The sequence below is a fragment of the Pleurodeles waltl genome, chromosome 7 (genome assembly GCF_031143425.1).
Source record: "Pleurodeles waltl isolate 20211129_DDA chromosome 7, aPleWal1.hap1.20221129, whole genome shotgun sequence".
Lineage (NCBI taxonomy): Eukaryota > Metazoa > Chordata > Amphibia > Caudata > Salamandridae > Pleurodeles > Pleurodeles waltl.
In genome coordinates, this window is record NC_090446.1 from 774,908,903 (window position 1) to 774,935,402 (window position 26,500).

Below are 26,500 nucleotides of genomic sequence, written 5' to 3' on the forward strand. Positions count from 1 at the left end.
CAGGTAGTTATTGTATCTACCAGAAAAAGCGTTACCGAAGGTCAGTAACTTATTCTTCTGATGGACACACCTACCTGTGGATTCCTCACCTAAAGAATAGAGTCCCCAAGCAGTAAAACCTCCGGTGGTGGGTGCCCGAATGGTCAAACCAAGAAATCTTGCAGCACCGAGCGAGCAAAATGGCCATCCCTCCTAACCTCAGAGTCCAAACAGTAATGCTTGGCAAAAGTATGGAGGGACGCCCAAGTTGCTGCCCTGCAGATGTCAGCCACAGGAACACCTCTAGCCAAAGCAGATGAAGCTGCTTTGGCTCTGGTGGAATGGGCACGAATCCCCAAAGGTGGATCCTTCTTCGCCAAAGAATAGCAGATCTTAATACATAGAATGACCCACCTGGATAGCGTTCTCTTGCGGACCGCTCTACCTTTCCTCTTCCCCACGTATACAACGAAGAGCTGTTCATCCTGTCTGAACTCTTTCGTCCTGGCGACGTAGAAGCTCAGAGCTCTTCGCGGATCCAGCCGGTGGAGCCTCTCTTCCTCTTTGGATGGGTGAGGTGGAGGGTAAAAGGGAGAGAGAGTAATCCACTGCCCCAGCTGAAAGGGTGTAACAACCTTCGGTAGGAAAGCCGCCTTGGTCCTCAACACCACTTTGTCCTTAAAGAAAGAAAGGTATGGGGTTTCCACAGAGAGAGCCTGAAGCTCGCTAACCCTTCTGGCAGATGTTATGGCCACCAGGAAAACAGTTTTAAATACCAGGTACCGTAAAGAACAAGAATGCATTGGTTCGAACTGAGCCCCCATAAGAAAAGTTAAGACTAAGTTAAGATCCCACTGAGGCATAACGAATGGCGTGGGTAGATACCTATTAGTGAGTCCCTTTAGAAACTTTAAAACAATTGGTGATTAAAAGAAGGACGGTTGATCAGGAAGGCACAGAAAAGCAGATAGTGCAGACAGATGACCTTTAACAGTGGCAATTGCAAAACCTTTCTGTGCCAGATGGAGTGCAAATGACAAAATGTCAGATAAACCAGCTTTTAAAGGATCTAAACTATTCTCTCCACACCAGCTTGTAAATTTAGCCCAACGATTAGCATAGATTGACTTGGTGGAGTGTCGCCTGGCCGATAAAATAACTTCCACCACATCTGGAGGGAGAGAAAAGGAACTCAGATTGCCCCGTTCAATCTCCAGGCATGAAGATGCAGGCTCTGGAGGTGGGGGTGTAGAATCTGCCCCTGCGACTGCGAGAGAAGGTCCACCCTGCAAGGGAGACGGAGCGGAGGGCAGTGAGAGAGTTGGAGTAGGTCCGAATACCACACCCTTCTCGGCCAATCCGGAGCTATTAAGATGACTTGAGCTCGGTCTTGGCGGATCTTCCTGAGAACTCGAGGAATCAAGGGTATGGGGGGAAACGCGTAAAGCAACTGCCCCTTCCAGGACATCTGAAACGCATCCCCCAAAGCTCCTTGCACCGGATACTGGAGGCTGCAAAATAGCGGAGACTGCGCATTCTCTTGAGATGCAAACAGATCTATTTGTGGATATCCCCACAACCGGAAGATTCCCAGAACTAGATCTGGATGAAGACGCCACTCGTGATCGACCGAGCTGCGTCGACTGAGAATGTCTGCACGCACGTTCAGGACTCCGGCCAAATGATGTGCAACTAAGCAGATCTTGTGATCCTGAAGCCAGGACCAGAGACGAAGAGCTTCTCTGCAGAGAAGATACGACCACACTCCTCCCTGTTTGTTTATATACCACATCGCGGTCGTGTTGTCCGTTAGAACTTGGACTGATTGACTGCGAATGGAAGGGAGGAAAGCCTTGAGTGCCAGACGTACTGCCCGCAACTCTAACAGATTGATATGCAACTTCTGTTCCCCCGGAGACCAAAGGCCTTTGATTTCCAGGTCCCCCAGATGAGCTCCCCACCCTACAGTGGAAGCATCTGTTACCACCGTGGCCACTGGAGGAGGCAGCGAGAACGGCCTTCCTTGAGACAGGTTGTCGACCCCTGCCCACCATCGAAGATCCTCCGCAGTGTCTCTGGAGATCTTTATCGAATCTTCGAGATCCCCTTTGTGTTGAAACCACTGCCTGCGGACGCACCACTGGAGAGCCCTCATGTGCCAACAGTATGCAAGAAGCAAACAGACAGAGCAGACGAAGGACCTTGAGGACTGGAACTACCGCTCCATTTCGAAACATTGGAATCAAAGCCTGGATGTCCTGAACCTGCTGGGATGGAGGAAAGGCCCAATTCAATGTCATGTCCAATACTGCCCCTATGAACAGGAGGCGTTGAGAGGGCTCCAGGTGGGATTTGGGTACATTGACTGAAAAACCCAGGTCGTACAACAATTGAGTCGTCGACTGGAGATGGCACCGCACTAGCCCTGGAGTTTTGGCCTTGATCAACCAATCGTCCAGATAGGGAAACACAGCTATCCTCCTTCTTCTGAGCTCTGCTGTTACCACCGCCATCACCTTCGTGAAGACTCGAGATGCTGAAGTAAGACCAAAGGGAAGGACTTCAAACTGATAATGCTGTGATCCCACTACAAACCGGAGATACTTCCTGTGCGATTTGAGGATCGGAATATGAAAATACGCGTCCTGCAAATCGACCGACACCATCCAGTCTCCTTCGTTCAACACCAAAAGAAACTGTGAGAGGGTCAGCATTTTGAACTTTTCCTGTTTGAGGAACCAATGCAAAATCCTCAAGTCCAAAATCGGTCTCAGTCGACCATCCTTTTTGGGAATCAGGAAGTATCTTGAATAACACCCCTGACCCCTCTCTTGCTCGGGAACCAACTCTATTGCACCTTTTTGTAATAGGGATAATACCTCCTGCGGTAATAGGAGAAGATTGTCTTCCGAACAGAAGGATGGTCGGGGAGGGAAGGTAGGAGGGAATTCCCGAAAGGGAAGAGCGTACCCCCTCTTCACAATGTCGACGACCCAGGAGTCCGATGTTATGACCTCCCACATTGGAAGAAAAGAGGCAAGTCTCCCCCCTACCGGAGACGAATGGACAGGGAGTGGTGGAGGACTACGGCTGCTTTCCTTGCTGCACCCCTCCCGAGGAAGAGGCAGAGTGCTGCAAGGTGGCTCCTCTCGTACGGACTCTGGCCCTGCCCCTGAAGGATCTGAAAGGCAGGGTAGAAGTAGATTGTTGTGGTCCTTGCAATCTTCCTCGAAAGGAACCACGTCCAAATCCCTTAAATCTCTGAAAGCCTCTAAAGGAGGATGAGGCCGACGACTGGAGTCCCAAAGACCTAGCAGTTGCTCTGCTTTCTTTAAAACGTTCCAGGGCAGAGTCAGCCTTGGTGCCGAAGAGCTTCTCTCCATCAAACGGAAGATCAAGGAGTGTGGCTTGCACGTCCGACGAGAAGCCAGATGACCGAAGCCAAGACTGCCGCCTAGAGACTATGGTCGTGCCCATAGCCCTAGCCACCGAGTCCGAAGTGTCCAATCCAGACTGGATCACTTGCGTCGCAGCCGCCTGAGCATCCGCTAATAGTTGCAGCATCTCCTGGGACAAATTAGGGTGGCCCTTAGCCTCTTCCATAAGGGCATGGATGTAACGCCCTAGTATGCATGTAGCATTGGAAGATTTTAGGGCCATACTACAAGATGAAAATGTCTTTTTAGCAGTATGGTCCATCTTTTTTGACTCCCTGTCCGCAGGGGTCCCAGGAAACGAGCCAGGAGAGGATCTGGATGAACATGAAGCTTGCACCACTAGGCTCTCCGGAGTTGGTTGTCTGGAAAGAAACACCGGATCCTCAGGCGCCGTCCTGTACCGCCGAGCCACCGCTCTGTTGACCGCAGCGGTGGACACAGGTTTCAGCCAGATATCCTTAATGGGGTCCAGCAGAGCCTCATTGAATGGTAGAAGAGGCTCAGCAGAAGCAGACGTCGGATGGAGGACTTCTGTTAATACATTTCTCTTGACCTCTGTGGTAGGAAGGGGAAGATCCAAAAAGTCTGCAGCCTTACGAATGACTGCGTGGAAAGAAGCAGCTTCCTCCGTGACCTCTCCCGGGGAAGCTAGATCCCATTCCGGGGTAGTGTCAAGGCCACTAGCTGAATCCAGTCCCTGGAAGTCAACCGAGGGCTCTATAACTTCACCTTCCTCCAGGTGTTGCCTCGCGTACTCCTCTTCCTCCAAGAGACAAAGAGCCAGGCGTCTTGACTTAAGTCTTGACTCCAAGCCTGGAGTCGACAAGGCGTCGGCCGACGCCAAAGATCTTCGTAGGCGCCGAACCTCGGATCCGTCCGAAGCCGGAGGCTCCGGCTCCAAAGGGTTCTTAGACGTTGATCGGATCCGAGGCGAATCCGACGGCGCTGTAACAGGTGTAGCCATCCTGGGCGACGTCATAGGCATCGGCGCCGCTTCAGGTGCAGCAGATAAAAACGGGGTGAATGGCGCCAACCTGTAAGACGCCGAAAACACCCAAATCAAAGGCCAGAGGGCCAGACGGACCTGCATGACTTCCACCCGGCGTCATGGAAGTAAAGATGTTATACATAGCGTTTAAAAACGCTGCAGGATCCGATCCCGGAGTCGGGAAAGCCGGGTACTGCTGCTGCTGCACCGGCGCCGGCAAAGCTGCCCAGGTAACTGCTGGCCAGGAGAACCCTCAGGCCTCTGGGGAGGCTCAACCTCAAAGACCGACCCGGGTGACGTCGGGGTCGTCGGAGGCGGCGGTGACGGTCGGTCGGGCTTATCTCCCACGTCGGACGACGCCGAGCCGACGGAGAAGCCGATCTAGATCTGGACCGTCCCTTGCTCGATCGGCGCCGAGATCCATGACGGCGCCGAGAGTCACTATGATGGTGACGAGACCTCGAAGATCTCGACGAAGACTCCCTTCTGTGATGCCTCTCCTTCTTCTTGGACCGGGCCAAGAACAACTTCGCCTCCCTCTCCTTAAGTGCCTTAGGGTTCATGCGTTGACACGAACCGCATGCCCCAACCTCATGGTCGGAACTAAGGCACCAGAGACAGTTTTCGTGGGGATCGATAACCGACATCCGACCCCCGCACTGGCTACAAGGTTTAAAGCCGGATTTTCTAGGCTGCGACATCGTAACCGCCGTTGGAAACAGTAGCTCCCTGTGAGCCTCGAAGAATTAACCGTTATTCGGGCATGGAAAAAAGGGAACTGACGTCTGCACGTCGACGAGGGCTTCTTATTGCCTGGATGACGTCATGTGGCGTCGCGTGGAGTCGGGCGATTGTGACATCATCGTCGACGTGCAGAGCTAGAAGAAATTTCCGTCGAGGGCTGGCGCGAGGGGAGAATTCTTTAGGTGAGGAATCCACAGGTAGGTGTATCCATCAGAAATGGCTCTTTTTTTCACCTCAATTTTAAAGTTATTTATTTTAGGTGTTACTTTTCGTAGGAAAACCTTGAAGGATCTACAGAAATGACCCCTTGCTGAATTCAGATTTTCAGAAATCTTTAGCTGTCCTGGATCCAGAATTGGTTTCACACCCATTTCTGTCACTAACTGGAAGGAGGCTGAAAGCATAAAAAAATAGTAAAAATAGGCTATGTCCCAGTAAAATGCCGAAAATATGTTGAAAGATGTGGTTTTTCTGATTCAAGTCTGCCGGTTCCTGAAAGCTGGGAAAATGGTGATTTTAGCACCACAAACCCTTTGTTGATGCAATTTTCAGGGAAAAAAACACAAGCTTTCTTCTGCAGCCCATTTTCGACTTTAAAAAAAAAAAAAAATTGGCATGGGTAGCTTATGTGGCAAAAAGTTAGGGGGCCTAAGCGTGAACTGCCCTAAATAGCCAAAAAAAGGCCTGCCACCTGAAGGGAAAAGGCTTGGCAGCGAAGGGGTTAAAATATTATCTTGCTATTTTGTGTAAAGTGCCTTTGCACACATTTGCCTGCCTGAGTAATGCCAAGACCAAGTAATTTGTATCTTAGGTGGAAGCACTGCTGCCTAGAAGCCATAAAGCAATTAGTTTTCTGTTGATTTTTGCCACAGTGGCAAGTTACTGTCTTGCAGACTTCTGTAACGACACTTGAAACAATCTGGTACTGTGTCTATACTAATGTATAGCATACATAAAGCAAGTAAACTGCTATGTAATGAATGTGCAAGTGAGAACACAGTAATATATGTATGTAGTAACTATAAATTATGACAAAGGACTCTATGTTATCCATCATTACTAACGTTGTTTAATGTAGCGATTACAAATTGCCTTCCTACACCCTCAGAATCATGTTTTGGGATTTTGTTAGTGTAAATCCCATCTGCATACATTTGCCTGCCTAATGACTTTGGAGACATTGTCATTTAGTCTGAAACTCCCTTGGGTCCATTGGTGTCAGCCTCATTGCTCACTCAGTGACATTCAAAGGTGACTATTATGCCCCACCACTTTCAAAAAGCCACCAGCCACTAGTGCTGCTTTCTAAACTCGGTCTTCCACAGCCAATCAACATTATCCCTGCCATCCCATATAAGAACCCTCTGTCTCCAATTACGCTCCTAAAGAAATATGTTTCCAAATTGAATAAGGCACCTTATCAGATTAATGTGAAAGAATGCACTATTATATAGAATATCATGTTGGAAAGGATAATTTATTAGAAAGGATACCATTTGGAAAGAATGCATTATTAGAAAAACGTGAGATCCCATTACTAAAGAAGTGCAATATCTAAAGGACAAATACACGCTTATCAGTTTTCAAGATCATAAGGTATGCCTCCTTATGGCACTTAAAATCTGTATCAAGGACGACAGGAACCAAGTCCTCCCATCTCCAGAATAGAGCAGGTGCAGAAGAATTTTGTTGTAAGTTTTACCTTGAAGGACTTTTATATACAAATATCTGCAATTAAAATGACACCCACATCATCTGCCTTCCTACTTTTCAGGGCCATGAGCATCCCACCCGAGGCCCTGAAGCACCTTCAACATATTCACTTAGCACTGTACTGTTGGTTTTACAGCCCACCAACCACAAATCTCATACATCTCCTATGTGTCCTAGTTCTCTTATTGGAGCCATAACAATTTCACATGCTTTCACCATTCTAAATATGGTACCCCCACAATTTTGTAATATTTTCTTCTTTCTAAATACCTCTTTATATGCCCACTGCATTATTAGTCAAAGAAAGCAATGCAAGTGATCCGTGATCAAGTAAAAACATGTAATCAGCCGTACCCCCATGAATACGTGCTTGAGTTATGTATGTAGATGGCACTGGCCACCATAATAAACACTTACTATTTCTCCTGGGGGTCCTGGTGGTCCGGGTGGTCCTTGTTCGGGTATAATCTGCACTCATAAAAATGATATATAAATTAAACTCATGAAATAGGCAAATTATTAATACAGTCAAATACTTTTCTGGGACATTTACAAAACAAAGCAGACACTGCACTCTCAGTTATAAAGGCAATTGACTTCATCAAGTGACCGATTTACAAAAGTCAGTAGTAGACCTTCCTGTTATTTATGGTCAAAAGTGGTCGTCATCTAGAGCAATGCAGCAAATATCGATGGATGGTCATGAACACCTATTGTTAGCAGGTAAAGGGTCAATTGTTCTTCAGCTCTATAGTCAAGTGGAATGGAACATACCCAAAATGAATTACCTCTGAGATAGTCATAACCTTTTATTGATTAGTAACAATCATACATCCGACTCATGCATATGTGTATAATTATCTCATTTATTATCAGTAACACTGAGTCCTATTCTTCTGTGCCACACTATAGTGGGTGAATCTAGGGCTGGAACAGCCGTAGCCCCATAGTCCCATGACATTTCACCTGACCGCTTATTGGAAATTCTCGCTGCCATGCCCAAGCAGTACCTTCTTGTTTAAAGACACAGAGCGTACTGCAGGATGGAGAGGGATTGACCCAGTGCTGAGACACAGAAGCGTAAGATGTGGGACAATGGAGTGTCTACAGGATTGTTGTCACTATGTACTCTCATTACAAGAGGTTCTTGTGCGGACACCGAGATGCTCCGGTGAGCAGCACTAATTTGTGAGATGGCCTGGCCAATGAAGAAAATAAAAACAATAAGAATCTTGTTAATCTACAGCACCTTTATGGAAGGAACCGGCCTTAGAGAGTTGTTGATCCAGGCATTATTACCCAATCACAGTTGGTTATGATTTTATCAATGCTGTTAGCATGACGGCTCAATGATAATGCCAACAACATAAGGAAAAACGAATGAATTGAGCCTATAGCAGAAGGGCGATCATCATACTGAATCACAATACAGATGCCAGCATTAGTTTGCAGCGCTACAGCCTTCACATAATTGTATGTGTGTGAAAAGGTGCAGCTACTTAGTACAATCCACGGCCCCTGTGTTCAGAAGACAAGGTGCGGCTACAGTTGGCCACAGGCTTAAAGGTTAGTAGGTAAGCATTAAATAAATGCAGACACTACCATAGTATGTGTCCAAAACATTTCTGCTTGGTGCCTGATTAGACTGCTTTCTGGAAATTCATTTCTGACAGTGTGCAGCTGCAGAATTCACACAGCTGCCGTAAGGCAAGGACCCCCACTCCCCCTCTTCATTTTTTTCCTCAAAATGCAAAACAACATAAAAGGAATTTGGAATCACATTGCAATAACATTCACCAAACGTGTAACTTACCAATGTCTCGATCACTCCCTTTGCACCAGGAACTCCCTGTGGAATACAGCATGTACAGTTAACACACGATACAGTCCTGACAGAGATCGATGCAATTCGTACACACATGAAGGAGGTGAGTGGAAGGCATGAGACGCTCCGAAGGACAGTTGTATACGATACGCACACATTATGCTCTGACGGAAAGAGTGCGCAGCGTGTACACCTGATACTCCACAGGAGGTGACTGTGAGGTATGGATACCTGGGCCCGTATGATTCAATGGGCACTCTATCCCTGCTTGTGCCACGGCGCAGCTGTAAACGGGTGGGCCTGGTGCAAACAGGGATATTTCTTCCTATTGCAATCAATATGCTGCCTGCTCTCGAACAGCACATTAATGAAAGAGGGAGCAGTCATATGAAGCAGCCAGTACGTCTTCAACTGTGCAGGCGACAAGCGCCTCCACTTCCAAGGGGAGGACTGGGATCCCATTGTAGGTGGGTAAGGGAGTGACTGCACCTGCCTGCAAGGCGCTTTCCCTACTCCAGAGGGGTGCTCTCGCTCCGCGCCACATCTTTGTGCGCAGTCAGTGCGCTTCCTGAAGTTCTTTTTTTCTTTGCATCTGAGTCCATGATACAGTGTAGGCATAGTGGTAAAGCGTTACTCACATTTACCTGTGGCCGCACTCCCATGCAAAGGAAAGAATTACTCTTACTCTTTTTGATAGCGGAGTGTAAGGCATGCATACCAGATACCCTGATACAGAAGAGTACAACGAAGACAGACCTGATGCTCCGACATAGCAGAGTGTAAGGCATGCAGATCTGATGCTCTGATACAGCGGAGTGTAAGGCATGCAGACTTGATGCCCTGGGAGAGGGGAGAACAAGGCATACAGATCTGATGCTCTGGTACAGCGGAGTGTAAGGCATACAGGTGCTCCGACATAGAGTGTAAGGCATGTAGACTTGATGCTCTGATGGAGGTTAGAAGGTGGCATCCAGATCTGATGCTCTGATACAGCGGAGCGTAAGGCATACAGATCTGATGTTCTGATACAGCAGAGTGTAAGGCATGCAGTCTTGATGCTCTGATGGAGGGGAGGACAAGTCATTCAGATCTGATATTCTGAAGAAGAAAAGTCTAAGGTATACACATCCAATATTTTCATTCAGTTTCTCTGTCAGACTTTTCTCACTAAAATGAAGGTTTCATGATCTCTAAAGCAGTGGTGGCGAACAGTGGCCCATTGAAGGCTGCCGCCATGCCATGTTTCAAAGGTACCCATTTAAGATAAATGTGCATCACAGTAATCTAAACAGGAATATGTTTCGCAGTCAGTGGCTAAGCAGAAATCTTTCATGGTGCTAGCCCTCATGAACTGCCTTAGACCACCATTCTCTAGAAGTTACTTTCCTCTAGGCTCCACACTTCCTCATCAAAAATATGTAGTTGATGCTGAGGCATCCGAATGGAACTAAGGATGAGAAAGTACAGCAAACAAAACTCTTTCCCTCCCATCAGGCTCTGCATCTGGATTTGAAAATCAGGAAGTTCTGCTACAAAGTAGGAGACCGAGACAATAATTGCTACATACATGTTAAGACTAATTTAATTGAAGTGCAACTATTAAAATAAAATAATATAACTTAGTTAATGAATCGCGCTTTTCAGAGTTTGTGCCAGTCAGACTCTAGGATAAGCTCTTACTTCTGGTCAACTGTGGCAGAAGCGTGGCCCATTGAAGCACAACACGTTATCTACACTAATTTCCTTAGTTATGCTTGGATCCGCATGGCGTACAGGGTGATGATCCAGCACATGGTAGGCAACCCCCTCCCAGTGACTTTTCAAGAGCTTTCCTCCACAAAGTGTACTAATGAGGGTTGTTCATACAATAGATATTATTATCTAGATAATAACAGCCCTAAGTATGGCGGGGATCTGGTTTCATCCAAACTCACTCCCAGTGCGCTAAAAGGGACACCTAAATGTCCACTGTGAAATCCCTTCATTGCTTATCACATGTACTGTGAGTAGCAGGTAGCCTTGTGACTATGCAGCTTTTCACTAACCACTTAGTAGTCACTGCTTGGTTGCCTTTAGCGCGCTTTATAAGTGTGCAAGAAATAGAGGTAAAATTGTTGTGAATACTGGAGCATGGTGGTTTAGCGGTGGTACTGACCTATTAGTGTTATGTGTTTCATGCTTGAAATCATTTGCTATAGAGTTTTAAACTTTAGTATATTTATAACGGAGATCTTCTCAAAGCATTTGAATTCACTTAGCGGACTGCTGGTGAACAGCAGAATTATGTAGGAAACCTGCTGGTCACACGTTCAAATATTGACAGGAACAAATCAGCCATCTATCCTTCCAAAATCAGTAAAATAACTACATATACATTACTTAAGAACAAGACCTAATATTGAAGTGAAAATAGTTATCTCTTTCCTGCTTATTATTATGATTTAGTTCCTTAAAATTCGACATTATTACACTGAGAGCGACTGGGAAGTTTTTCTCTCAAATGAAGCAAGGTAACATTGGATGAAGAGTTGCACTCGATGCATCTCCTCCAGCCATAGAACATAGTCCTTGTTGCACCCCTCTCACTTGCTTAGATTTCGGTACTAGTAATTTGGCATCTACCACAGTACATCATTCTTTGTTTCTCTAACATTACCTCGCCCTCTGAGAGGAGAAGGTGGTGTTCACTCCCATCAGGAGAGGTGAAGCAAACTGATCCTACTGTGGTCAGAGGGCTCAGTAACTCCCCTCCAGAGAGTGCTCAGGAATCCCACAACATGAACTAGGTTAAAAGCAATTGTGATGTGTCTCTTTGAGGCTGAACTATATAACTTCCTGTCCTAAGACCGTCTCTTGCTTTGCATTCCTTTTAAGGTTTGATCAATGACTGGTGAAAATAATGGCAATCTGGGGTGTCAATGAACAAAACCATCTCACCCTATGCAGCTTTCATCTAGCAAAGGGGCAGAGTGGGGCATCGCAAGAAGTGCACTGTAAATACAAAAAGGATGCACGGAGGGACCTACCGGAGGGCCCGCCAGCCCCATTTCCCCGCGTTCCCCTTTGGATCCTGGTAGTCCGGCTTCTCCTTGGTCTCCCTTTGAGCCCTAAAGAACAATACTTTTTATCTATATTTGTCAATGCAAATGTATAAAAAAATATTGAAATCATGCATATGTCAAATATTATTATTACAATAGTTAATATGACTATTTCGAACTCTGTCTTCCCACTGAAGTGTCCAAAGCGACCGTGCACCACATTGTGTAAATTGTATTAAAGTAGTGGAACAAAAAACATGTATTATGAAACAAAATAGAGCATATTAAACAAACCTTCTCCCCATCAATTCCAGGAGTCCCGGGCAATCCAAGTTCTCCCTAAAGAAATTAATAAATCGTGAGAACATAGAAAAAAAGAGACCTGTACTCAGGAATTGTTCAGGTAGGGGTTCCGTCTGCAGAGCAGTAGTCATGGATGCAAAATATACTACTGAATCAATTATTAAACCCTGCGACAGACAGTGCAGCAAAAGCAGTGATGGGAAGTATGAGGTAGGCTATGAACAATGCAGAGTCTCTGATTCAGGGAGATAAAATGGGAAATGATGGCCATTGACGGGCATTACATTTCTAGGTTTCTCTCTCCATTTTGTGGGTATTGGTCAGATTGGTGCAGACTCTCAAGGGTGACTTAGTCGCAGGCTTCTAGCCCCCACTTCCAAAATGGCCCTAGAAGCAGCATGGGTACAGTGAATGTACCTGTACATCTTTGTAGCTAAGGGCTGCCATGACACAAATTTGATAAGAGACGAATAATTGCGCCCATGTCCTACGTTTACACATCAGTAAAATATGATAGGGAAACAGACTGCTTTTGGAGGTCTGTTTTGCACTTTTCAGTAGATTAATTTCGAAGAAATCTGGCTTTTACATTATTTGTTAAAATATACTTTATTACAACTATTTTACGATTGTTCGAGTGCTCAGTATGGATCTGGGCTGAAATCGCATCATAGCAAGACAAATCAAATGAGAAGAGTAAAAAAACTGTATGCCAGCCAGCATGAGAGAATTTTTAGCATTATGTCACCAAGTAACAGACGTCTTTTACTTCGGCTGTGTTTTCTGCAGTGCTGCAGGTGGGATTACCATAAAACAAACAATATTTGGTTCTGCACACCATCGTGAAACGGGCCATCTGACCTTGTGGCACCCTGCATCAGCAGTTCAAGAGTACCACCCTTTATTCCACCAAAACCAGGCGTCACATTCAGAAACCACCACCCTGTCGCTACAAAAAAATGATTAATCAATCACTTGAGCATGTAAACACAGCCTTCGTCTGCATTAGTCAACCAGTAGCTAGCCTCTCCCTTTATCATCCTAGACTCCAGGGCTTTGGTCTCCAGGTTGTTCTGAGCCAATACCAAAGACACAGGCTTATTTTGATGACCCCAGTAAACAACCTCAATCTTGCAACTGTCCACATCACACAGCAAACCCATCAAAAACACCCATCACTTTGTGTGATCATATCTCATTGTACAGTCATGCAAGCAACAGGCATTTATCACCACACATAAACTTAATGCAATTGTCTTAATGAAACGTGGTTATCCGCCACTATTGAAGCACCACATGTCAATTGTCCAAGAATAAAGAATATCGAGCCTTCTACGTCAGCAACAAAAGATTGGGCATTTAAAGTTCAGCATCCGTTCCAGGTCATACGAGAACAAGTCAAATTTGATTGGTTAAAGTTTCATAGGGGCCTGACGACCTTTCTAGAAGGATGAATAAGATGTTGACTAAAATTCAGAATTAACAAATGGCTCCTGTTGTTGTCTCTGTGTTAGAACCAAGCAAACTAAGTTCCATCTAAATCAAGGAAGCTCCAGTCTGTGGATGTATGTACAATACCTCACCAACAAGCTAGACTTGTATGCTTGTGTGCAATGACAATAAGGATATCGATCAATCTTCAACTAGCCTCAGAAGGATCCCCGAAGGCCTCAATTTTCCAGGTCATTGGACTTCCTTGCCTATGGAAGTTAGCCTAAAGGTACCCTAGTACACTATGCTATTTGAAATTATGAGAAACAGGATATTAAAATAATATATGTTTAAAGGTTCTGAACTATCATTGCACCCTCCACAGATATTTTCAGTCAATATATTTACCAGTCTAAGCCTGACTGGAGTCCTAAGAGATCCTGGCATTAACCAATATAGACTGGTGACCACTAGCTGCTATTGAATGATTAGTGCCGCTTTCCAGTTCCAGAAATAATCACATAGGAGATACTGAGTTTCCATTAGAATTTCCAAAGCCCTCCGTCTCCCTTTGGCATTTTGTTTATGATTTTATATGTTTTCAAAGCACTACCAGCCTAGAAAAAGTCTCGACGGACTGATATGAGTTTGGTAATTGTGCTCTGGAGGGAACCAGACTTAAGTTTTTGTTTTAACTTCATTACTCTTTACCAACTGTTAATACTCACAATATTCGTTTTCATTTAGCATTTCCAAATTTTTCTCGGTTCCCAAGAAACATTGCTCTTAATTAAAACAGACTTCCTGAAGTTGTCGACTGAATCATGTTAAAAACATGAGTAGTAAAAAAGACGTGTAAGGCACTTAAACCACCAAGAGTACAAGCACTTCCAGCCATGAAGTTCGATCATTGAACAAATCAAGGAAGAACAGCTAGAGAGAAAATTGGTGACACATTGTACTGAGTGGCTTTCTTATAGATTACCTTATTTAAGAGGAAAGTTACAAGTAGACGCTTGTCAAAAGCCAACAAACCTTTGCTCCAGGAGTTCCTTGGAGGCCAGGTGGGCCTTGAGGGCCAGGCAAACCAGGTGGACCCGGAGGACCCTGAGAGGAGTAAAACATGGCGGACATTAGTTGTATACAGACTACCTGAAGAAACACAGCTTATGCGTATATTCCATGCTACGCTTGTGCTGTGTTTATGTTCAAACATATTTTATAGGCACACGTTTAACCTATCTGAATTTCAAAGTGCTGCATTCAAAAACCCTTCTAATGAGTAATTATTAGATACAGCACTTTGCATACCTTTAACTACACAACAATTAAAGTGCTAGTGGACAGATGCTTGAAAAGCAAAGCTACCTCTTCAGTCTATTCACAGAACATTATATTTCCAGAAGTCACACTGTGGATATGTATGGGTCTGTACAGCTATGCAACTGTTCACACTTAAGCAAGCAATGTAAAGCAGGGCTTCCAAACTCTTCCTAAAAGCAATGCAGCAGGACCTGACCCAATCGCAGAAATAAATCAGGAATATATTAAAATATGCAACACGAGTATATTTTGAGGATCAACATACTGGTCAGCCCAATATGTTGGCCTCTGGTTATCCCAACTTCAGCATAATGTCAGCAACCAGAGATTTGCAAACACTTTTCAGACAGAGTCCTTAGTATAAATCTTTCTAGTAGGAAGTAAACAGAAAGACAGGACTGCCACGGTGTGGTTTAAAAGGAAACAAACTATTCGTGTTTACTGTTGCCGAGCCGGGACGATTTAAAGCATTGTCCAATGAACCCATCACTTTCTGTGGCCATTATGTGTGATCTAATGACCACTGACCACTGTCCTAGATTTTGGCATCGCTATGAGCACTTTTGTTAGTATTGGAGTTGAGGCTCATATAAATATGGAATGTCTTCCGAAAAGAGTTAAGTCCCATAACTGTGGAATGTCAGAGAGACCACTAAACCAGTCTGTTTAATGCTAGAGCGGTTCTTGGACCAGGGCCTGCCGAGGACAAGGGTCCGGTTTCCTAAATCCCCTCCCAGCCCCTGTGCAGCAAGACTCGCAGGGACAGGGCCTGTACCAGGGCTTTGATCCGGACAGGGTGAATCCCCTCACTTGGCAGCAGGACATTCGTCACCACAGAGAACACTGTCCTCACTGACTGCACCATGTGTTCCTCATTTTATGTCTTTCGTATATGATTTTATTTTGCGCTATCAATCAGGAAGTTGTTTTTCTCTCTTAGCTGACGGTATTATCTTCTTAGCATTAATCGAGGCTGTGGTTGGTCAGTGTAGATAAACATGACTGAGAGGAGATCAGTGTGTGTAGAGTAACGAAGACCTGTGCATGTCACACAAACGTAATACACTCAGATTCGCTTCTCCTTCTCCCTTGTGGTCTCACCTCCAGCTTGGCCGCCCTTTTGCCACTGGCACCTCAAATTGGTGCGTGCTACCCAATGCAGCGAACTGCCCAGGCTGAGATCATGTAAGACTCCTCTTCATGGGCTCCTAAAGTTATGCCTTCGCCAACTCCTTGTAAAGTGTTACATTTTTCTTCCTCCACACCTCTAGTTCCATAATGTCAGCGGTCCTTATGGGAGCAAGTAAAGGCCTCCCTTTTCATCCTTTATCTTCGCCCATACCATTTGCACAACATCATAAAAATCCTACCTTACACTCAGCCTAATACTTCGGGGCCAATTCGCAAAGCCATTTTGGAGTCCATGAAGTAGTAGTCCTGCGGTACTCTCATGAACGTTAACATGCCTTTTGGAATTGGTACAAATCAAAAGGACTGTGCCCTCTTTGCACAGCTACTAATAGGGAGAGTCCATAATAGAATACTATAAGAGTACTACTCCTCAAACACTTGTGAATCAGCCCCTATAGTCACGAGTAAGCGAATCTACAGCAAAAACCTCTTCCTCAATTTGCGCCAGTACTCATTCCCAATCTCATAAGGAATCCTAAACTATGCCACCTGCACCCTTTTCAATTAGGCAACTGCTTGAGGCCCACCTTCATCTCTGAAATGTCAGGAAATCTGGCTCCCAGTGCACTCAAAATCCTTTACAATTTCTTCAATAGGCATCCAAAATCCATCCATATTCACCGAGCCCCCATCATTTGTTGCATTCTATCACTCCCTTCCCACTGGTCCACCACCCTTCGACCCTCTTCAATAACAAGCGCAAAACATTAAAATCTACCACGTGCCTCCTTAAAGATCAGGCATTTTCACTTCTGTGCTCATGCCACTGGAACACTTCTAGCCTTGGATCCTTCAAAAGAGCCCTCAAATGCAATCTGCTCGAACTTCGTAATCTCCCTTTTCATAACCACCACTTCTACAATGCTTTCCATCACAGGATGTCATCCGTTTACAGCACTTCTTTTTGAGAAGCTCGAGAAAATTAATACTAATACAAATAATCGCAACAAAATATGATATATTTCCAATACATCATTTTACAATGCAAAATTAGCATTGTGTATAGCTGGAAAGATGCACACGAACCATAACAAATAAGGATTTTTTTTTAAAACCCTCTGTTGCTTAAAGATTTCCATAGAGGAACATTTAGGGCCCTATAAAAAATACTCAATCCGAAACCGCACTAAGGTCACATTCATCTGCATAGTAGATTGGCATAATGAGACCCCCTTAGTTAATGTTACCATGTCTGTAAACACACTCCAGGCCATCTGCTGCAAGTTACATTGGCCTGAGAAACATTTTCATGAAAACAAACTGGTTTTCATTTTAATTAAACAATGACAAAACGCCCCATCCTTCTGTGGTTTTAATGTTTATTTCTAAATGATTTAGTTCTACGCCTGATGACATTTTTTAATGTTGTAAAAATCCAGTCCCTGCTTCTGAAGTGCCAATACTGACTCATACTGAATGTAAACCAGTGCCTGCACCATTGCCTAGTTTAGAGTGAAGTATTTATAGTACGTCCATAACAGTTCCAAGGTATGCAACACAAAGCTTGTGCTGGTGTGGTAATAAGTTCCATTAAAACCTGCTTACTATGTGGCATAAGACACCAGTAATTATTCAGTAAATGGATTTTGCTTACGGCGAGGAGTTTTGTAGCCATACTGTATTAAAAACAATCATATACAACTTTGGGTTTGTTTGCAATATCCTTTTTAGGTAAATTATTCCTTATAGATTTTAATGTACATAGCAATCAAGTCCAATACTGTATCCAAAAAACCCTCTGCTGCTTCACCTCCTGTTTTTCACGATGAGTGCAAAGTAAGAAAATAAGTTACTTACCTGAAACTGTAGTTCTCCAGTATTAGTTATCTTTCATGATTCACATGCTTGAATCATTCGCAGTCTAAGTGGGAGTCCCACATTACAATAATAAAGCAGTATGTATCATTATCATAGGCTCTAATGGCAATTAACAATCACCTTAATAGCCTATCCATGTCTTTTTTTTAAAAAGGACCAAACTAGAACTAACCAGGTGATAGCACCATGTGGAACATTCCTAAGAGAGGTCAGATTTTCAAAACACAAGTGGGAAATAAATCCCATGATATGAGGGGAGCCTCTCAGGGGAGGAGGGTGGGTCAAATACTGGGAAACTACAGTAATAGGTAATTAGTTTCTTCTCCAGTACTGGATCTTTCATAGATTCACATGCTTGAATCAGAATACCAAGCAGTGATGAGCCTTATCCGCAGAATTAGTTTGAATAGTTAGATAAGGTAAAGCGAACATGTTATGTTGCTTGGATTTAATATAGAATTGTAATTTTTATTTGTGTTCTTTTCAGACTGAAGATGAGGAATTGGTGAAGAGGATGTGAAGGAGCTATGATGCCTGGATTTGCTCACTAGGGAAAGATTGTGGCTAACTGATTAGGGAGGTGGTAGTACAGGTAGTAACAGCCCACTGGGGCATGACAAATTGGTGTCCCTATGAGATTATATTAGAGCGTTAAACTCAGAATGGTATTGTTGTTGTAAATGTGATCTATGCCACATAGAGATTTGGAAGTGGAGTAATAGCAGAAGCAGACTTTGTGCATTTTGTATCCAGTTGTCCTCATTATGTGCAGGTGCTCAATTACACACTACAATAATAATATTTCATTGTTTTTAGTGAATGTGCACACAGGGATGTTTTTGTTGAAATTAAGCTCTTTATGCTCTATTGTAATGTAAATATTTTTTCCATTCTTGATTGCGTTCTTCAGTTCTGAGTTCCTGTAATTGAGACATCACTTTGTAATTGGTTGGAAATAATCACATGGGGTTTGAAATAGAGAGTCAATTTGGCACCTCGCAGGTTGAGAAAGGCACTGGGTGTCGAAAAGCATTCTATTGTGTTTCCTTATTAAACGTCACCATCATTGAACGCAGTAGGAGAGCTGTCCTCTTTGTAAAATGTTGCCAAGGAGAAAGTGAAATTTAAATCTACGCTGTGCTGAGGCATCACAACAGCACCACCGGTTTGGTGAAACACAGCATTGCAGCAAAGCAGTAGTGTGTGTGTGCATATATATATATATATATATATATATATATATATATATATATATATATATATATTCCATTAAAGTTTGCATAAGTACAATATCAAACACATGTAACCCAAAGAAGCTCACGTTATAGAAGTGGTGCAATACAACCTGTCCAACCACTGTATCACTGCACTGTGCCGAATCCAGGCCATAATGCAGCGCAAATGTATGCACACTCTTTGAGGTGGCACAACAACATATCTTCTCCAGAAGCACTCCCACAAACAAAGCAGATGAGGAGGACATTGCCCTAGTTGTATGTGCCATGGTTTTTGTTGTGAGCGGTTTGCCCGCCTTTGAACGCCAAAAACTGGATCACAGCTGAGAGCCATACAGTGATGGTTGCTTCTGTGATTGCAGCACAGCTGATCAGTTTTTCTCAGTCATTTAGTGCAATGTAGGTAGAACTTAAGACAAGTTATAATATCTAGCGCATGGAGATATCTTTCCGCTGGTGAGGTCGGACCTGGGAAGAAAATCCATAATATTAAAGGCTTATTGAGGTGAAAGTCAGAAGGGTCTTTGGAAATAAATTTTAGATTGGTTCTGACAATGACAGAATCAACAGTGAAGCTCAAGAAGGGTTCTTAAGCAGCGAGTGCCTGTATCTCACTCACTCTTCTGGCTAAAGTGAGCTCTAGCAACAATGCGACCTTCCATGTGAGAACATTTGCAGTCTGCTCTATATTTGGGTTAAAATGGACTCTTAATGAGTTGAAAATGTACTACGTTCAAGCGCCGGTCCAGGGGAGGAACCATTACCGAAGGAAAAACTCTGAACAATAATGTCATGAACTGTTTGATGACTCTGTTCGAGCACAAATAGAGTGAACGTGAGGAATGCCTATATTTAGATGTTGCAGCAAGATGTATCTTGATACAGTCATGCACAAACCCAGACTTAGCAAGTGAAAGGAGACAGAGTAGCATCTCCTCAGGTGATGCCTTTAGAGGATGCAGTTTTTATTTCTGGCACCATAAACCAAACATCTCCATTTAGGCTCGTATGTTTTTATCATAGCATCCACCGCTTACTTTGGAGAGGATATCACTGCCGTCCTGAGGAATATTCAGATCTTTGACTTCATGGAGTTTAGGAGGTATGCACATAAGATGAGAAAAGTCGGGACCGGGTGATGGTCCCGGTCTTGGTTCATCACCAGGTCTGCCTAGGCCACATGGGAGCTGTTCGGATGAAGTAACACCATTCCTCTTTCATCTTGCTGAGAACGTTTGGTATTAGAAGTATCCTGGGAAAAGTGTAGGCATAAATCCCTGACCATCTGATCGAAAAAGGATTCCTCCACGATCCTAAATATGGATGCCAACTTGCATAGAACTGGCATTTGTAATTCTTGTTTGTTGCAAAGCGATTTGGTGCCGGTTTGCCCCAGAGTGAGAAGATCCTGTTCAGTGCAGACTGATCAAGCTCCCATTCCTGGCAGTTGTTACTAGTTACGCTTGGCATGTCTGCAAAGAGATTGCTTGTCCCAGGAACATGTTTGGCCCATAGAGTTATTCTGTGTGTTGTCAGCCAGCTCCAGATTTCCTGAGCTTCTTGGACAATGCCAGTGATCTTGTGCTCCCTTGATTGTCCATATAGTGCCTGCTGGTGGTACTGTCAATGCAACCTAACAGCTAAGACTCTGCTATGCTTGGCAGGAAAGCTTGGAGACTGAGATTGATGGCTTTGAGCTCCAGGCGTTTGATGTGGCTTCTCTGCTGGAGTGGAGACCACTATCCTTGAATTTGCAGGTCCAGCGATGACCACTCAAGCCCTCCAGGGAGGCATCCATAGTTATTATGAAGTCAGGTATTTGAGGTAAGAAGGTGGAGCCATCTGGTAGGTGGGGGATCTGGGGGTCACCAGGCTAGTGCTTTGATCTTATTTAATGTGATGTTCACCCGGTCCTCGAATTATGCTTCTGTTTGAATCAATGGCTTTGTAGTTGGTCCGGTAAGGGTCTCATTTTCAGGCATGGGAGGGGGATCCCATTGGTCGCTGATAACATCATGTCAAGACGCAATTTGAACAGATTCACTAAAAATGTCTTTTTTTTCTGGATAGTTTGAGAGCGAGTTACTTGAGCCTTTGTTACCTGTTCTGGGACAGAAAGTCTTTGTCGTATCTAGTGTTGCGCCCAAGAACATTAACTTCTTGGATAAAATAGTTGATGATTTTTGGAAATTTACAGTGGGATAACTTTAGGAAAGCCTGTGTGGTATTGTATGGTTGAAATGCTGTTGGTGCTTCTATCAACCAGTCGTGGAGGAAGGGGAATACCGGATGACCATCCCTCCTGAGAGAAGCTGCCACAGGTGCTAGGAATTTGGTAAATTCAGGGAGCTGATTTGAGGCCAAATGGGAGGACTTTGAATTGAAGAGTAGCTATTTGCAATGTTGGGATGAGATGTAGAAGTATGCATCCTGTGGTGTCCATGTTTAGGAGATGTAGGATGTCTGAGAGCGTCATCATGCAAAAAGACTGTGGGCCTGATTCTAACTTTGGAGGACGGTGTTAAACCGTCCCAAAAGTGGCGGATATACCACCTACCGTATTACGAGTTCCATAGGATATAATGGACTCGTAATACGGTAGGTGGTATATCCGCCACTTTTGGGACGGTTTAACACCGTCCTCCAAAGTTAGAATCAGGCCCTGTGTCTGTAAATACTTAATTAATTTCCAGAGGTCTAGGGCAGGTCACCATTCCCCTATTTTCTTGCCTATGAGCACAAAACAAGAATAGAAGCCCATTCCCTGCTGAAAATGTGGGACTTTTTCAGTGGCACCTTTGCTTAGCACAGTTAGCACTTCCTTCAGAAGAAGAAGGAGATGAGGTGGGTGCCCTCGTTTTGGTGGATTGGTGGGCAGAATATGGGTGAACCTTAACATGAGACCCTATGTGATGAGATCCCAGTCCCTTTTGTCCGAGGCCTTACGCCATAGATAAGAAAAAAGTTTAAATTATTTTCTCCCACAGGATGGTGTGTTGAATGAGGCATAACTGGTCCTTACAACGTTGCCACTGTTTACTGGCAGTGTTTCCTTCCTGCACTGCCTGCCTTCTCCTTTATGGTTGCTTGGGGCATGCTGCCACCTGATAAGCTGGCATAAAGGGATGGTGAGAGGGCTGATAAGTCTGATGCCTCTGGTATCCTCCTCAATACAAAAAGTGTCTTTTCGTGGGCCCCTCTAAAGGGTGTTTTTTAAATTGTAATGCGTCTAAAGATCTTGCAATATCAGTGCCTGCAAACAGAGCATCATCATTGTATAGAATATCTAACATTTGCATCTCAGGTCTAAATGTAGTGAACTTCAACCAACCTTGGTGTCCAAGGACTGCTGACCGTACCAGCTGTCATGGTCCTATTGAAACTAAGGGCCAGATGTATCAAACTATTTTTCATTTGCAAACGATGCGAATCGCAAAATTAGCGATTCCCTAAAATTGCGACTTAATTTAGCAAATCGCAAATTTCGATTCCCTAAATAGGAAATCGCAAATAAGAAATTCCACATGTATCAAGCATTTCCTAAATGCGAACTGGGCATTTAGGAAATGCAATTACCACCAACTCCAAGTTGTTGGTAACCATGTGCAGTTTTTCAAAAAGCATTTTTAAAAGTGTCATGTAGCTCACACATGCCCCTAGGGCATTTGTGCACTTCACATGTGCACAATTAAATTTTGGAGTGCCTCAAAGGGAGGCTTAGGCCCTTGTCACCGTTGGTTTTGCATTTCCTAATTTGAGATTCCCTAATAAGGGATCACAAATTAGGAAATGCAAAAACATTCGCACCTATGGGCCTGAAGGTTCCTAGGAACAAATGGGGTTGCATTTCTTAATAGCGATTCCCTAATAGCGATTGCGACTCTGTGGGAATCGCTATTAGGGAATCCCTATTTTCTTACATACCATTTTGCATTTCTTAAATAGCGATTTTTAAAAATTCGCTATTTAAAAAAATGCATACCAGTACCTTGATACATCTGGCCCTAAATCCATAGAGCAATGATCTTTTCTGAACCTCCATGCGAATTCGGGATTTAGTCCTGGACCAGATGTACCCAACCTAAATATGGCTCGACCTAACCTATGTTGTTTAACCATGAATCTTCATTCTGTGTGGACCTATCAATGGGTTAAGAATGAGTAATACAACTTGCCTACTGAAACTAAAGCCTTGAGAAAGCCCCAGGCCTTCAGCTGTGTAAGGGGTTGTGTTACATGCAATTTCTGTACATCAGTGCATACTTGGATACAATTGTTTGAAACTGCTCTTACTCTTTACAAACTTGAATCTGAGGCATAAGAGGTCCAAACCTCAATTTGTGATCCACCTACTTCATTGAACATGGGTATTATATAATGAAAGGGTGGTGTTGGACCTTTCAGCAAACGACCATAGTGCAATGTATGATTTCCGATGAGGTTCTTTCTCCCTCCTGCAGAATCTTTCTTTTTTTTTGTTTGCTTCTGCCCTTATGTCTTCCAGCAGAAATTCCATGTATGTGGCAATGTCTGACCACATCTGGTGGTCATGCCTGCCCAGTATTGCCAGTGAATTGGACGCCCACTCAGTAGTACCAGACATGGTTGAGAACCTCTCTCCAATGTTATCAAGGCATCTGCTTTGCTTGCGATGCAATGTTGTGATTGGTGTGGAAGGGTTCTTCGAAAGACAGTGAGCCACTTGTGTGCTGACCGACTTGGGTTTGGTTGTCCACCAGAGACGGCGGTGAGTCTTCAGATGCTTTTTATTTCTTATGGATTATTGGTAGGACTGATGTGTGATTGTAATTCTTTACAGATATACTCAACAATTCAGATAGCTCTCACAGCCTGTTAGTTATTGGAAGTTTGAAGTGTTTGGCTGCCTGTTCCATGAGGGTATGGAAACCATCAAAAATTATCTGTTGGGAAATCCACCAGTTTGGGTGCCAGAGGGGATGACTAAGGCATTAAATAACCTGCTCATTTATCAGGTACAGATTCAGCATTGTGAATGCTACCTTCTTCCCATCATCACCCCAGGTGCACGGGTCATTCCGAGGAACCACAGCAACATTTGACACCACAGTCATTCTTGGAGTGGAGGAGCATCGGAGAATGCTGGCATATTGGAAATGATTTGACCTTGCAACCTCAGGAAAGTATTTGTAGGAATCCCTTAACATGCCCTGTAGTTGTAGTACTAGAGCTACAGGAACCTGAACCATGCCCTTTAAAGCTGGAGGTGGAGTGCACTGGTGAAATCGTTCCACATATTGCCTCTCCATACATTGCTGCCTGTTGCAGACATACTTGTATTAGTCCCCTTCATCGTTGACATTAAATTATGATGGACCATGTGGTGCCTTTTGTTTTTGTTGATGACAATGGTGCTTTTGTTGTTGTTTGTATTGTAGACAAGATTGTCGCAGACGAGGCCTTTGTCGTAGACGAGGCTGTCATAGATGATGCAGTTGAAGACGAGGTTATCGTAGGCAAGGCTCTCGTAGACTAGGCCATGGTAGACGAGGCTGTCCTAGATGATGCTGTCCTCGACGATGCAGTTGTAGATGAGGTTATCATAGATGTTATCGTAGACCTTTGTCCACAACCATCATAGACGAGGTTATCGTAGATGACCGCTATAGACGACCATTGTAGATGAGGTTATTGTCAACCATCTTCGATGACCATCATTGACAAGGTTATCGTACACAAGATTATAGTAGACGACCATTATAGACGAGGTTATCATCGATGAGGTTGTCGTAGATGAGGTTATCATGGATGAGTTTATCAGTAGACAAGATTTTGACAGTGGTTTTGCTGTAGACATCTCATTGTCAGGTTATGTTTCACCATGAGTGGCTTCTGAAGAGTATTTCACTGATGCAGTGTGAGGACTGAAAAAAGGAGTTGTATACTTTGATATTGCCTCCGAGGAGGTTTTTTCCTTTTTCTCACGGGGAGTCTTTTACGGCTTTTCTGCACGCCTCTGGAGAACCTTGGCGGGACTTCTCCCTTTGATCTCTCATGTGAGGTGAAAGAATCCTCACTGTTCTCCTTAACAGAACTGACAGACTAAAGTTTCTGTAGCCACAATAATAACCTCATCTCTCTATACATGAGACTTTTAAAGGAAAAGGTTAGGCATATTTTGTAGTCCTTTACCTTGGGGGCAGGATGAAGATAGTAGATACACTTCGAATGTCTTCAGCATGTAATCTCTCTTTTTTTTCCGCTGCTCTGACATATTAGCGCTAGGGTCAGAGAAATGAGATAGGAAATATAATCCTAGATGATCCAAAAAAAAAAAAAGTGAATCACTGAAGAAACTGAGCAGACCTCAGGTAGACTCCCTTCACACAACGTGCGGTAGAAAAACTGAAGGACTCAGCCTCTTTTGGGAGTGTTCCACAGGGTGCTATAGCCGAAATGGTTATAGTTCAAGTTTGGTCCTTTTTTATAAAGGACATAGATAGGCTATTAAAGTGATTGTTCATTGCCTTTAAAGCCTCCCACTTAGATGACAGGGAATGATTCAAGCATGTGAATCTATGAAAGATCCAACACTGGAGAACATGAACTCCCCCTTTCCATGTAGTTGTAGATCCTGTTTGCCCCTGATTTTAGCTGCGTAGCACACCACCTCTACACCTCTGGTTACCCTAAAATACTGGTATGTACCTCAAATTCTGGTGTCACCATTATAATTTACTCTTATCCTCCTCAAAGCCCTTTAATCACCGGAGTCATGCTTAGTTCAAAATTTTTAAGCTCCCTTTCTCGGAGATGCTCTGACATCTAAGATCTTTGCAGTAATGATTTCTATGACGTCTCCAACTAACCATCAGATGGTTCATCCTTCAACCAGCTACTCTCACAATTGTTGTTCTGTTTTCTCCTCCTGCGAGCCCTCATACTGTGTCTTTGTCTAAGCACTGCAGCTTCGCACTTGCTTGAGTTGCACTATCCTGAGCTGGAAATGAGGTAAGCATCTACTGGAGCTGTGTCTGTGTTTTACCATAAAGAGGAGCTGCAGAATGTCATGCTTGAGATGTTCCCAGAAAATGATAGTGCAGCCTCTACTCACTCAAGGAGCAAAGTCTCATGAGGACAGCGCACAACATCTTTCCAAACACCTGCTTCCTGTGGGAACAATTAGCGCTTGACAAGTGATTGAGATATTTTTTAATTTACAATGAAAGCTCTTTAAAAAAGTACAATTACTAACGATATACTCTCCTCTTACCAAGACCAGGAAGAACCCGATGGTAATTGAAAATGTACTACTCTTTACCAGAAATGTTTGCAAAGATTAGAAGTATTTTGATTCTTCATGTATGAGGATCAAACTTGGTTTGTAGGAGTAGGTTTTTGGGTGACTGTGAGCATGCTTGTACAGTTGTGACCTTGGATGGTGAGATGGATTTTGACAGAGTAGGATGAACATTTCTACCCTCCTTTTCAGG

General features: G+C 43.9%; 1 protein-coding gene across 1 annotated transcript in view; it reads right to left on the reverse strand.

The window, feature by feature from the left end:
• The window catches only part of LOC138245569 (collagen alpha-1(XXIII) chain-like), a 284,280-nt gene that overhangs the window by 63,315 nt on the left and 194,465 nt on the right, over nt 1–26,500 (reverse strand). The window contains exons 14-18 of the mRNA XM_069199279.1: nt 14,497–14,568; nt 12,022–12,066; nt 11,713–11,793; nt 8,675–8,710; nt 7,279–7,329 (exon numbers count right to left, since the gene is read on the reverse strand). Of these exons, the coding sequence (XP_069055380.1) occupies nt 7,279–7,329; nt 8,675–8,710; nt 11,713–11,793; nt 12,022–12,066; nt 14,497–14,568 (285 nt within the window). The remainder of the gene's footprint in view (nt 1–7,278; nt 7,330–8,674; nt 8,711–11,712; nt 11,794–12,021; nt 12,067–14,496; nt 14,569–26,500) is intronic.